Genomic DNA, 15,378 nt, shown 5'->3' on the forward strand with positions numbered 1-15,378 from the left:
AATATAGTATCAAGATGTACTTAAATTGCAGGCGAAAAGTCTTCATATGCTGATGTGCTATAACTCAAAGGAACGAAAATATACGTGACGTCCGGAAAAGTTCCAGACACACTTTGGAATTCTAAGGTGGGGCAACTGCCCCCCTTGCCCCCCTCTCCAGACACCCATGGTGAAATCCATCATGGAGTGTGAGTATTGCTGACTGACAATTGGTCTGGCTGTATCAAAAGGTTGCATGGTTCTGGATAGGGATGACTTCACAAGGTGACACCAGTGTAATGGGGTGATACTACTGCCCAGTTATACAAGCCCTCCCAGTCTTCCTATCCCCTGAAAGGAGGATGATTGAATGCAAGGGCAACTTCAACCTGCAATTTACTGGGTTCTTGTCCTTTCTTTTTTTTTTCTAAAAAGACAAACAGAGGAAGGAAAAACCAAACAAAACAAAATATCATACACCAAATTACAGGTATCCTCCATTCATAAAAACTCTGCAACAGTTTGACTTAAACTGCTGAAGGCTGAAGTTTTGGGGAAAAATCTGGGGAATCAAGTTCCAGAGAGAAGTAGTTTGGAGAATAAAGGAATTCTGATATGCAGAAGTTCTACAATATGGCAGTGTGACAGTCAAGTCATGGTGCTACCAGATGCCCATGTAGCACAGGGGAATGTATGGAGAGGTGGCACAATGGATGCAACTTTGTCTGAGAATTTGCCATAAAAGTATCTGTAAAATAATTCAAGGGAGGCAATACTTTGTCTTACTTGTAAGAGAGGTAGTTAATTTATAATTGCAGGATTATTAATTATTCTTATAGCTTTGCTCTGAATTTTGTCCAGTTGTTTTAGTGGAACATCTCCACATCCACTCCACATGGGAAAGCATTATTTATGCTGAGACTGCACATGACTTGCAAATTACAGCTAACTGCTCATTAGGGTAGACATTATGGATTTTGTATGAAAATCCAAGTTTCTTTGAAGCAGTTTTATAGCATGTGACCTTGCATGAATTTCATGAATCTATAGTTATTAGGCAGGAATGCGTCCCCTTGGTTATTCACCTAAAATAAATGCACTACAGTGATAAGTTCCATAATATCACAGTTTTTTCCATGCAGCCAGTAGGATATATAAGGTACATGCACAAGCAAAATGATGCCATGTTTCCTCTCGTGGAATCGTCATACTATACAGGGTTGATCATGGTATTACTTATGTTTTATATGAACTGGCAACTAAATTAAGTGCCAAAACTAGCTAATTACTTTCCTACAGTTGCTGATAACTGCTGAAAAAAGATATCAGAGATGTTCAGTAAGCTTTGTAACAATATAAATGTCTCAACCTGGACTCTAACAATTTGTCAAAGTTTCATGCCTGAGAGTGATGATTATGTGCCTTGTTACAGAGCTTGTAATCACATACCACTCTCATGGTAGTATCTCCCGAGTTGATGATAGCCATCCATCTACTACCGAAACAGGGAAATTGGCAAGTGAGCTTTACAGGTGACAAAAGAACTTTAACACTCAATCTTTCTGTAACTTACAGTGGCTTTATTTGAAAAAAAAAAAAAAAAAAAAAAATGCTGTTGTTGTGCCATCATGCTCATCTGAAACATGAACCCAGTGGACTGCAGGTGTACATTGTCCTTCCCCTGCAGTCCATCAACCTCTTTTCAGGGGATAGGATGAGAGTTCAGGGGCATTAGCATTATCAGGCAGTGGAGTTGCCTGGTTATATCAGTGACACAACATGAAGACATCCCTTCTCCAAAAAAAAAAAAGAAGAAGAAAAAAGAATAGATAACAAGACCCTTCTATCTTGATTCAGGTCTGGGTCCTCAGCCAAGGATAGAGCCACTACCTGAGTACACAGCAGTGCAGGAAACCAGTGAGGAACGGTCATGGCGATCAGTTGTCATATCTGGAATTGAACGGAGGATTGACATGAAGGTCAGTACATCATCATTTATCCATCATCCAATCTTTTATTGCCCCACCAGGAACATAGGGACCCTGGGTTGGTCTACTTAATTCCTGATTTTTGAAGTGAGAATGACCAATCTATTGTCCCAGAATGGTATTGTGTGAGCAGTAAACCCCATCCACCCATAGTACGTACTGTACACCTTTATGAGCAACATCTGCTTGGATACTTTCAGTCAGTATATCTGTATAACCAAATGGTTTTTGGTGGTTTAGTGGGTTAAGGCACTGTGACCAGATGGAGCCTCTATGGGTTTCATCTGAGGAGGAAGTTGGGGGCTCTTTGCTTGCACAATGCCACTCACGGGAAAGTGGGGCTGGTCACCATTGCCTATAAATATTAGGAATGGGTAGCCTATGCCTGGGCCTCAGGGCTCCTTTTTATATGGGCAAAATGGGATTGCATGATGGTACATTTATTGCAAGAAACGTTAAATGACCCGAACAGAGAAAGGCTCAAAGTAGGGCTAAAGATGAACTGGACTAAAACTACTGTAATGTGTAATCTTCACACACCAAAGAGCATCATCAGTATACCAGAAGAAATTCTTGAAGTAGTCAAGGAGTACAGTTACTTGGGGCAAATACTAAAATTAATGATAGACCCTTGGTTTAGGTTATCAAGAAAAAGTCTCTGTGACTCAGACTTCACCCTGTATACCTCTCTTCTAGCCCTACGCTTGGCAGCCAAGTATTCCTCCTTGCTACCATCCTTCTTCCATTCCCAGAAAAGTCTTTTCATCTTAATTGCAGCTTCTACACCCTCATCCCACCACCAAGCTACTTTATGTCTTGGTGGTCCTCTTGTCCAACCACACATTACATCAGTAACTCTCAAGAGATTGTTCTTAAGGGCTCTGTACTGTTCATTAACGCCTCGGTCTACGACTCCTTGTTCAGCCACCACTCTCCTCATCTCGCTATAGAAGACATCCCTTACTACTTGATTTTCCAGCTTCCATATTTTCCTCCTAGGTACATAAGTCCTCTTTTTCATCACTTGTTCTTTAAACACCATATCACAAATCAATAGCTTGTGCTGCAGCACACACTCCTCACTTCCTCTCTCTCTCTCTCTCTCTCTCTCTCTCTCTCTCTCTCTGTATATATATATACAATATATTGTGCATATACAGCAAACTCTCTTGTATGTGCTGCCACATCTTCTAGAATGCATCATTATCTGTCACAGCAAATGGAGGCAAATTTTAAAAAACTTACAGGATGCTCAAAATTAGAAATCCATGCCATCCGATGGGAGTCCTGCCCCTCAGACACTGCCGTAAGTCTCATCACCAAAACACTGCTTTTGATGTTGCGAAATTTGGCAGTTTTCTAATTTGTTAACTGTATGTTGCTATCTTTAGCTTTCCTACGTTCAGCATTAATTATATAAATTTTCCTCGTCTTCAATACATTTCATACTCATATTTTCTAGAGTATCTCGTCCCAAAATGGATGATTTGTTGGTTCTCCCCCCCTCTCCCAAGGCCATCACTCTCACTGTAAGGATTGTGACTGCAAGGTGGAGTCAGAATCCCAGGAGCATGAATGGTGAGTGAATGAGAGTGCAGCCTAGTTAACTAGGCAGAAATTAGATAGTTCTCCCTCTAGTTTATTAGTGTTTTTTATTGCTCTCTTAACCCTACCTCACCCCACCCTTGTATGGGAAAAGAGGTTGGGATGATGATGATGATGATGATGGTGATGTTGCAGGTGATTGAGCCGTACAAGAAAGTGTTGAGCCACGGGGGTTACTATCCAGGGGCTAATGAGGCCATCATCGTCTTTTCTGCCTGCTTCCTCCCTGACAGGTCACGCAAAGACTATGATTATGTCATGGACAACCTCTTCATGTAAGTTTTCTTCCAGCTTGAATGAAATTACTGTATTTTAAAATAATGTAGGCCTAATGCTGGAACAGTGATTTATATGGAAATATAAATAAAGTATCAGCTACTTTTATATGACTGGTACTGCTAACTTACACAATGGAAATACAAGTACAGTATATGAAACTTGTATAAAGTCTTAATAAAATATATAAGTGAAACTTATCAAGGGTGATCCATGTATTATGCAACCATAGTTCATGTGTTGCTGGGACAGCTCAGTCAGCAATACTATATCCTTTTTACTCTAACTTGGCCTAAAACTACCATGTCAACATCATTAATGATGAGTTGTAACAATAAATTAACACTAGAATATGATGTCACCTATAAAGATATGCTATGAAAAGGATGTTCAGGTGTAGTATTGTCTTTTTCTCCCACTAGCAACATGAAATAAGTCACTAAAGGACAAAAATCTGAGCCATGTTATAGTAAAAATAGTATAGTGCATACCCTGCATCATTTTCTACTTCCCATAGCCTTTTTCATGCCTTTTACTGTTTATTCTATTATGTTCACTGACTGTACAGTTAATTAATAATTTCATGAGGCAGCCAAAATGACTTTGTTCCTCACATTAGTAGACAGTCCTTCCTGCAACAGACAAGACTGGAGAGCACAATAGATGGACCACCTAATACATTAATGGCACAAAGGTATATGAAACTTATATATTACTTGTACAGGTATGTGCTGACAACACTAGACCAGTTAATTGCAGAGGACTACATACTAATCTATCTACACGGGGCCACAACACGAGGCAACATGCCTTCCTTTGCATGGCTTAAGGTAATTATTATGCAATGTATCATGTGATGGAAAGTATTATGAGAAATACCTTGAGAAGGTCTGGCCATTTGGAGGGAATGGAGAAGAGACACTGACTAGCAGAGTGTAGGTGAGGTGGAAGGGGATGGGGGAGGCTGAGGATGAGATGGAAGGAAGGACTGGAGAGGTATATATATCCTATATATATATATATATACTTGAATATATATATATATATATATATATATATATATATATATATATATATATCATATATATATATATATATATATATATATATATTCAAGTACTTGGGTAGTGTCATGAGTAAGGATGGAACTTTGGGGGATGAAGTGCGTGAAAGGGTACAGCAGGGAAGGAAGGTTGTTGGTTCACTGAAAGCAGTGATGAGAAGTAGGGAGGTGAGTATGGAAGTTAAGAAGTCACTGCATGATAGTATTGTGATCCCTACCCTGATGTATGGAAGCGAGGCGTGGACCTTGCAAGAGGGGAACAAGTCAAGAGTGGGAGCAGTGGAAATGAGTTACTTGAGAGGAGCATGTGGAGTGACATGGTGGGACAGGTTGACGAATGAAGAAGTGAAGGAACGTTGTGGGGTGGATGTGGATGTGGTTGACAAGATTAGGAGAAATACACTGAGGTGGTTTGGACATGTGGAGAGAATGGAGAATGAAAGACTGACTAAGAGGGTGTATGTAGGTGAAGTGGAGGGAGGGAGAGGGAGGGGTAGACCGAGGATGAGGTGGAGGGACGGAGTTGAGAGGTATATGGGGGGGGGTGAGTTGGAGGGAGGGTAGTCAAATGGTGGGTGACAGAGTGACTTGGAGGCGTTTTGTCTGCGGCCACTCTTTGCTGGATTAGGGCGTCGGGCTATAGATAGATAGATAGATCTATCGGTGGATAAATCAATAATTATATGGTGTCACGGTAGGGTCAGGCTCCATATTACCTCACCCTTACCAGCTTACTTCGGCATTTGTCAGGTTAATATACATAATACATTCACTGTTATGTCCATCCATCTCTCTCATTCTCCTCATCTCACCCTGTTTACTCCCCTCTCATCATCATCATCATCATCATCATCATATTTCCCAGTTCTGTATTATATAACCTTTTTTTTTTATCTTTTTTTTTTTTTTACATACTACATAAATGTAAGATGTGTTGTACTTCATGAATATAGGATATGGCTGTATGATAGGCCAGCCAGTTGCAAGTAATGGTGTGTGTGTGTGTGTGTGTGTGTGTAATTCACCGGGTCGGTCAGGATCACTTGATGGTCGTGATCGTCAGCTTTTACCCTCCCGGAAGGGAGCTGAGAGCTCATATAGTCCGATCTAAGGGCAAGGCTGTGACCACACACGCACACACCAGTCCCCTTGCTCAAGGGGGACAGTAACCACCCACTTCGTCAGTGAAACTTTTCGCAACGTGTGTGTGTGTGTGTGTGTGTGTAAACTTAACCCATTAGCTGTGGTGGCTTCTCTTCAGTTAACATAAAATCGCTTACTGTATGCTGAAGTATATATACATATATATTTATTTTCCGGTCACAGCGTTCATCTAGCACGTCATATACTGTTCAGTTCTGCCGAGTTGCTCTTAGCTGAACGTATCGATGTAACGTTAGCCAAAACAAAATACCGTCTTTGTAACTAATTCGCATCTTACAGTTTCGATATCTAATCTCATTGTTCGTACATCACGATACTTTAGGCAGACAAGAAAATAATCTACCGAAATAGAAAACGCTAGTTACATGGATAACTGATATATTTTTCGTTCCTGGACTAGGCACATTTTACCCCTCTCCTATTCTGTCCTACTTTAGCCTAAACCAACCCATCCTAACCTACTTTTCTCTGCCCTACACTACCCTACCCCAGCCTACCCTGCCCTAGCGTTCCCTACCCTATCCTACCGCTGAGGTCTCCTGTAGGGATACTCGTTCTTCGGTTTTTGCCAGGCTTAGGGAGGTGGAGGAGATTAAGGTGTTGGACATCCGTTCTGGGGGCGGAGAGACTTACAACATCCCTTTGTCTTGTTGTAAACTTTGGTCTACCCTTTCCCTGTCATGACACTTCTCCGGAGTCGATAATATTCCCCATGCAGTGCTGAGGTACCTGGATGATGAAGCAGTGTCCTTCCTCCTGAGTCTTATAAATAGAATTTGGAGAGATTCGTCCACTCCTGCTTCTTGGCGGGGGCTGTTGTCCTACCGTTTCACAAGCCAGGTATTGCAGGTCACCATCTTGGTTTGCGTGGTAGGTTGCCTTTACTGATTATGGAATTTTTCCGTATTGGTGCCACCTTGTTTCCCTCATATCCTCAAGAGGAGGGAGTGCCTCAAACTAGTGTCCTTAGTGTCACCGTCTTTGCTAAAGTTCAGGAAGATTTTGTTGGCTCTGTTCCGGAGGGAGTGTCTGCCTCGCCGTATCCTCGCTATCCACATCCGTTTGGGTACAGGGTGAAGGCTGCCATGGGGGATGTGGATGTTCCAACCTTTCTTGTTTGTCCTGTGCGTGTACCAAGGATGGCTCCCTGGCTCCTCTCAGGAGTGCAACCGTGTGTTTACTTTCCTGAGAGAGGGGCCTTTCTTTCCTCACAGGCGGCTCTTTGCTATTTTTTTAGAACATGCTTCCTCTCACAGTGTCTCGATTCTCGTATGTACTGATGGATTGAAATCCCGTGAGGGGACAGGCTTGGGTGTTATATTTCCCGATTTCATTCGTGGTAGGAGTCTTCCCCCCATCGTATCTACTTTTATCGCAGAACTTACTGCTATTTAACTCGCAGTCAAATTGATATTTAGCTTCCCTCCTGTTTGTTATACAGTTTTTAGCGACTCTGCCGATCTCCATTTTGTGTTTTCCCGTCCAATCCTCTTTTGTTGTCTACAGTGTTTTAGAATGGCTGTGCTTGCTAGGGACTGCTTTGTGGTTTTGTACCATTGTGGGCAATGAGCATGCTGACGCTCTGGCAAAGGCTGCTGCCTCTCGCCCATCCTCACCTCTCCCCTGCCTCGCTCAGTGATATTCATCTAACCACTTACTGTTTGCTCCCACTGGCAGAGTAGGTGGGATGCGGTGGGGGCCAACAAAATGTGTGATATTTGTGGGTAAACGGGCCCCTTCATTTGCCGAGGTCTGAATGCAGGTGGGAGACGGCTTTATGCTGGCTCCGAATGGGCCATTCCTGGTTCTCTCATTGATTTTTAATGGAGGACTCTCCCCCTACTTTCTGTGTGGAATGCTTCGTCCCCCTGACTCTTCGGCTTTTGCTGATGGTGTCCACTGTTGGGGAATTGCGCCATCGTTACCTCTCTGAGCACCGGGCAGGAGAGGGATTGTAGTCTTCTGTTGGTACTTGGAGAGGATGCTTGTTGTGGTGGAGGGGGAAACCTTTGCTTGGTGTAGGCAGCTGCACTACCGTGTAAAATTTAGTATACAGTGGTTTTAGTGTTCTTAGTGTTTTTCTTGTTTTAATTATGAATTGTATTTTGTTTGTTTGTTTGTTTGTGTGTGTGTGTGTGTGTGTGTGTGTGTGTGTATTTCATCTTTTCGAGTGCTTTTATTCTCGTTGTCGTCCGGCGGCATATGACCCTGGTTGTTGTATCGCCAGATTTTATTGTATATACTTATTCAGTTCAATTTACCCTACCCTACTCTTCTCAACCCTACACTAGCCTACCTCAGCCTACCCTACCCTACCCTGCCATTGCCGACCCAACTCTACCCTACTTTAACCTACCCTCCCCTGTACAGCCCTTTCACCACTACATTACTTTTCCTGTTTTCTTCTCTCTACCTTCGGATGATTTTCTTCACCTCTACAGTAGAGAGAAATTTCGAACTGGAAGGGTTAAATACTGCCATCATCAACCCCATCTCTATCAGGGGATCTCCTAAGCTGAATAAAATCATGCGGTCAGCTAGGACAATGTAAATAAGTTGTTCTCGGCTTGAAAGATTAAATGATTCTGTCCCGTCATCCTAAGAGGGTTTTCTGAAGCTGTAGGATATCGTCAGAAGCTAGCAAAGAGTAAAAGTGACATCCGCAAACCGAGAGCTCTGCGTCCAGCGCTCCGCGGTTCAAGTCCCAGAGGTGGACAGATGTTTTGACATGTAGACGTTACCAGGGCGTAGCTTGGTGGCCTACCCTTTAATATTCTGGACTAATGGTGGTCTAGCCTCGTGCCCCTGCGCTCCACCTCATAAAAAAAAATAATAATAAAAAAAAAAAAAGAAGGAAAGCCAAGGGTCATGAATGAACTAAAGGACTGAACTAAGCGGAGAAGAACAAAAATCGTAGAGAAGATCGCCCCAAATTTGATGAGACAGTGTAGTATAACTGAGTGAAATAGGCGTTGGATATGACGGAACTAAACGGCAGTTATACCCACCTCTCTTCTGTACCCTACACTACCCTGATTCAGCCTACCCTACCCTACCTAGCCCTACACTACCCTGATTCAGCCTACCCTACCCTACCTAGCCCTACACTACACTACCCTACCCAGCCCACCACCACCCAGCCCTATCTTACCCTGCCATAACCTATCCTACCCTCCCCAACGCAGCCATAACCTACCCATGCTTACCCTCGTCTGCCCTAATCGACCCACCTCTATTCAACCCTGCCATAACCGACCCATCCCTACCCTACCTCGGCATAATCAGCCCAATCTAACCTCACTTTGTCAAAACAGACCCGATCCTACCCCACCCTGCCAAAACCAACCCTGTCCTACTCCACCCTGCCAAACACGACCAACCCTTCCCCATCCTGCCAAAACTGACCCAATCCTACCCCACCCTGCCAAAACCGACCCAGTCCTACCCTACCCTGCCAAAACCGGCCCAATCCTACGCCGTCCTGCCAAAACTAACCCAACCTTACCCCACCTGGCCATAACCGACCCAACGCCACCCCACCCTGCCACAACAATCCCATTCCTACCGTACCTTAACCAAACCAGTCTTATCTAACACAGATCGAGTCCCGGAGGTGAACAAAGGTTTTTATATCATATAGACGTTTTATATTTTATATTTTGCAACTTTCAGAGGCATTTACTCAGTTTAGGAGTCTTATGGATAGGCTCAATCAAACGTATCGAACCTCCCATGTTAGAAAAAATAGCTTAGAGAAATGCGTCTCGTACTAAAGGGGCGGAATGGACAGATCGAGTGGCTAAGATATTGAATTATGTATATGACTTGTTTTGTTGTTATTTCTCTTATTATTATTATTATTATTATTATTTCAGGCAAATGTCCCAGGCTTCTAGACTTGCTGACTAGCGAATATTATTAAGTCTCCCGTGGCTCCGTGCTCCTTCCACTCAAGAGCCTGCACTTCACGCATTCCACGCACAAGATGGCGCCACCGCTGCATTCCTGCGAAGACGAGAGGTCAAGAGGACGACACTTGCTTTTTGTTTGTTTACTGTAATTGCTTAAAGTTGTGATCCCTCCAACTTGAATGGTCAGTTGTAACTATTGATAACTAGAATACGATGCTAGTCACGAAGAAGGGCTATGAAAAGATACAGAGCTCGTAGTATTGGCTGGATGAATCACTCTTGCGTGATAATCAAAGACGGTGAATAAAACCCACACTTGTAGACGAAGAATATAATTACCAAACAGTTTCGGTGGACACTGCCACCATCTTCAGTGGTCAAGATAGTGAGAGGGAGTGACATACTGATTATACAAGGGTTCCTTTTTATGCCTGTGTGTGTGTGAAAGGGTGGGGTAAAGGTGAGGTGGGGTGGGGTAGATTGTAAGCGGGGATTAACCCAAGGGGGATTTTGGGGGGGACATTACCGGACAGGTCAGGTGTAATTCTTATCTGACCTTACCTGTGTCGTAGCAGGAAGAGACTCCTGCTACGACACAGGTAAGGTCAGAGAGGAATTACACCTGACCTGTCCGGTAATGTCCCCCCCAAAATCCCCTTTGGGTTAATCCCCGTTTACAATCTACCCCACCCCACCTCACCTTTACCCCACCCTTCCACACACACACAGGCATAAAAAGGAACCCTTGTAGTGTCAGTATGTCACTCCCTCTCACTATTTTGACCACTGAAGATGGTGGCAGTGTCCACCGAAACTGTTTGGTAATTATAGTCTTCGTCTACAAGTGTTGGTTTTATTCACCGGCTCGTAGTATTTTTTTCTTTTAACTAAGGTACATGAAATAAGCTGCAAAAATACGAAAATACGAGCTTACTTAATGTAAATGAATTATAGTACGTTCAAGATGGAGGGAAGGCATTTTGTATTTTGTTTGTGATGTTATAATGTCTCTCAGGATCCTAGGATCCTCTCTCGGCTGAACCAAATTGTCTGGCGTCAGCTGGAACATGATGCTAGAGTTATGTCGGTCGTGATGGGGTTAATGGTGACGGTATTGACACTGTCAGGCTCCTATGACTCACTCAGTCGAATAAAATCGTCTGAGTCAGCTGAAATGGGGTACTAGAGTTGTCCCAAGCACCAGAGGGTTAAGATTCTTAACCCTCTGGTGCTTGGGACAACTCTAGTATTCCATTCCAGCTGACAGACGATTTTGTTCGGCTGAGTGAGTCATAGGAGCCTGACAGTTACTACTCTGTCACCATTAACCCCCGCATGACCGGCATAACTCTAGCATCATGTTCCAGCTGACGGCAGACAATTTGGTTCAGCCGAGTGGGTCTGGGGCCTGGGGGGCACTAGATGAAAATATCTAAAAAATATTAAAGGGGGGGCTATATCAATTTTGCCACAGAAGGTATACCAAAATTGGACTTTTTAATAAAACCCCCTCATCTCTCACTCCCTGTGTTTTGTATATACCCCTCTCTGTGTGCCTGTGGTGTGTCTGTCCCACCCTCTGTGTGTGCCTGTGGTGTGTCTGTCCCACCCTCTGTGTGTGTGTGTCTGGTGTGTCTACGGTGTGAAGGTGGCTGTGTACGTGTCGTGTGTGCGTGGTGTGTCTACGGTGTGAAGGTGGCTGTGTACGTGTCGTGTGTGTGTGTGTGTGTGTGTGTGTCGATGTATGTATGTAGTAGTGTGTGTGTGCGTCTTGATGTGTGTATGTATGTAGTAGTGTGTGTGTGCGTCTTGATGTGTGTGTGTATGTAGTAGTGTGTGTAAGTGTCTTGGTGTGTGTGAGGTGAAGTGTAAGGGGGCCTTGTGGTTTTAAGGAAAGCCTGCTACGCAAACTTCCCTCAGCCACATTTTAAAGAAACCTCTATCACACCGGGATTTGAACCCGGGTCCTCCTGATCAGCAGGCCAGCACCATACTGACCATGCTACCGCACCCCATTTATAATATCGGCTAAAACTTCTACTGTATTTTATTTCTTTACATGTTACAAAAAAATGGGAAATTGGACTATCATGCACAGACTAAACTAAATTGTCATGTACCTATTAATGTCCCTTTAGGAGGAGATATCTCGAAATTTCCTGAGCTACTTGGAATACCTAAGCCTGCAGTTTATATATTACATAAACTTAACACACTGAGTGACACAGAAACTAAACATATGATACAAATTCTTTAATGAAACTTATCATAGGAGTACAAATGACAAAATATACACTGCACAGGAAGACAGTACAGTACTTATTGGTCATACCTTCGGTGAGAACTGAGAATGAAAGCCTATCTGTTGTACCGATTTATAAACGGAAGAGATGAATCGCTAAATTTGATCTACAGTAAAAAATAATAATAATAATAATAATGAATACATAAAACAATAAAGACAAACCATATAGATTACATGTCCACCCTAAACTGACAAAAACCTGGCATCTCTCCACCTTGAATGCTGAGCTGTTTCTAGAGATAAAGACTAGATTATCATGCAAATCACAATGAAGATCTATGGGGAGGATGCAAAACCATAATACTGTCTTATTCTGCCACTTAGATACAGGAACTAAGCAGCAGAAGGACTAAAATTTGTCAAGGTGAGCCAACTACAATGACACAGATGAAGTCTGAGATTATATAATGTGTAATCATGAACTGATTGCATCATTCAGTAAAGAGTACAAAAGGAAAAGCTATCAAATCTGAAAGTGTAAGTACTATACAAGATATGATTAACCTTGTACATCCATATTCTGAGATATGCTTCCTATATCATAGCCTACACACAAATTCATCCCCCTCAACAGTAATGGTATATTCCTGCTGTCTCCTGACTTCCAATCAACTTATGAAACCTCTCTCCTAATTCTAGAAGGTATGTTAAGAGAAAATGTGAATATTGATGAGATACAGTTTGGATTTATGTCAGGCAAAGGGACCACAGATGCCATATTCATTGTTCGACAGTTTCAGGAAAAAATATATAGGAAAGAAAAGGGAATTGTACTTTGTTTTTGTTAATTTGGAGAAGACCTTTGATAGAGTCCCTAGAGAGGTGGTGAAGTGGGCAATGAGAAAGCTTGGGATCAAGGAGTGGCTGGTTAGGGTGGTTATGGCCATTTATGTGGGTGCTCACACCCAGGTAAGTGTGAATGGAAATTTGAGTGACAAGTTTTCCAAGAATGCTGGTGTGCACCAGAGGTCAATTTTGAGCCCCTTGTTGTTTATCATGGTACTTGAAACCCTCTCATGTGACTTCAGAAATGGACTCCCGTGGGAGATGATGTATGCTAATGATCTGGTGTTGATTACAGAGAAAGAAAGGAAGGCGGAGGAAAGATTTGGGAAGTGGAGAGATGGTATGAAACACAAGGGCTCAAAGTAAATGCAGATATTACTAAAGTGATGGTGTATAGGGCTGGCGGCAGTACTGTCAAAGAAGAGGGAGAGTGGCCATGTGAGATCTGCCACAAGGGCGTGGAAAGTAATTCCATCTTGTGCAGTCTGTGATAAGTGAGTGCATAAGATATGTAGTGGTACTAGAGGTAGACTGCAAGATAATGCTGATTTCATGTGTGCCGTGTGTCGGGGAGAGCAGGTGAAGAGTGTCAGGCATGGAGGGACTGACCTTGTTGGTGAGTCTCTCGAGTATGTGGAAGAGTTTTGTTATTTGGAAGACATGTTATGTGCTGGAGGTGGGGCTGAAGCTAGCTCTGTGGCTAGAGTGAGGAGTTGTTGGAAGAAATTCAGTGAGCTGTTGCCTCTCCTGACACTGAGAGATTTCCCTCTGTGCTAAGGACCTCTGTATGTGTCATGCGCCAGAAGTGCAATACTGTATGGTAGTGACACTTGGGCAGCAAAGGAAGAGGATATTTGTAGGCTTAAACATACAGAAATGACAATGAGTGGGTGGATGTGCAGTGCGTCCTTGAACGCGAGGCCTTGGGGGGCTAGGTTTATGACGGAAGAGTTGAAAGCAAGGATGGGACTGGAGTGTGTTGTTGTGATGAGGAGGTGCTGACTGAGATTGTCTGGACATGTGGAAAGGATAGGAGCTGACAACTGGGCGCAGAAAGGTATGTGTAAACGTTGGGGGTAGGGTTGCGAGAGGCAGACCAAAGAAGAGCTGGGATGAGGTCAAAGAGTGTGACCTCAGGGATAGGGGACTGCATAGGGAAGTTGCCAAAGATCTAGCAGCATGGATATCACTAGCACTCAGAAATTTTATGCTATCCTTAACCATGCTATACCTAGATCTAGGTTTGGCTGCAATTATTTGGAGAGGGAACAAATAGATGAAAATTCCAAACCTGAACACTGACAGAAGAGCCAAACCCTCCTGTTTTGTGCCCATTTTGGGCCTGTCTGAACCTGAATCCCTGGGTTACCCACAGCACATCCTACCAACTCAGTTGCCTGGCCAAAGCTACAATTCCCTACATCGTCATCTGGGAAGAAAGCATACAATGAATGGATGAGAAATAGGGGCGTGGAAGAAGTTGAGAGGCGGAAGAGGGAGTTATATGTAGAAAGGAAGAGAGAGGTGAAAAGATTAGTACGAGAGAGTAAGAAGAGAGTGGATGAGGAATTTGGAAGGAATTTGAGTGTAAAGTGGAGGGACCGTAAGAAAATGTTCTGGAGAGAGGTGAAAAGAGTAAGACAGGGTGGAAGTTAAGTTAGCAGGGGAGTGAAAGATAAAAATGGTAGATTACTAGTGGAGAAGGGAGAAAAAGTGAGCAGATGGAGAGAACACTTTAAGGAATTGTTGAACGTAGAGGATGGAAGTAATGCGAGTATAAGTGGCTGGGGAATGGCTGGGAGAAGGAGGGAGGTGAGAAGACAGGAAGAAATCAGTAGGATAGAAGTTGTGGAAGCAATGAAGAAAGTTAAATCGGGGAAAGCCCCAGGAATTGATGGAGTGTGTGGTGAAATGCTGAAGCATGGGGGAGAGATAGTAGTAGAATGGATGTGGAAGATGTGCAGATTGGCCTGGGAGGAAGGTAGAGTCCCGGAGGATTGGAAGTCAGGTATAATTATTCCCTTGTACAAAGGAAAAGGGGAAAAAGAAGTGTATGGTAATCAAAGGGGCATTTGTCTTCTTAGTATAATAGGAAAAGTGTATGGTACGATACTTATTGACAGAGTTAGAGAAAGAACAGAGAAATTAGTTGGAGAAGAACAGGGAGGCTTTAGGAAGGGAAGAGGTTGTGTAGATCAGATATTCATTCTTAGATCTTTAGTGGAAAAGTTTCTAGAGAAGGGAAAGAAGTTGTATGCGGCTTTCATAGATTTGGAGAAAGCATATGACAGGGTGGATAGA

General features: G+C 43.2%; 1 protein-coding gene across 1 annotated transcript in view; it reads left to right on the forward strand.

The window, feature by feature from the left end:
• LOC145418631 (uncharacterized) overlaps positions 1 to 15,378 on the forward strand; it is a 55,352-nt gene that overhangs the window by 16,484 nt on the left and 23,490 nt on the right. Inside the window, exons 6-8 of the mRNA XM_080286995.1 lie at positions 1,837 to 1,958; positions 3,708 to 3,847; positions 4,573 to 4,678. Of these exons, the coding sequence (XP_080143121.1) occupies positions 1,837 to 1,958; positions 3,708 to 3,847; positions 4,573 to 4,678 (368 nt within the window). The remainder of the gene's footprint in view (positions 1 to 1,836; positions 1,959 to 3,707; positions 3,848 to 4,572; positions 4,679 to 15,378) is intronic.

Source organism: Coenobita brevimanus, chromosome 115, assembly GCF_032717465.1.
Source record: "Coenobita brevimanus isolate Jiangsu-jjx chromosome 115, ASM3271746v2, whole genome shotgun sequence".
NCBI classification, from domain to species: Eukaryota; Metazoa; Arthropoda; class Malacostraca; order Decapoda; family Coenobitidae; genus Coenobita; species Coenobita brevimanus.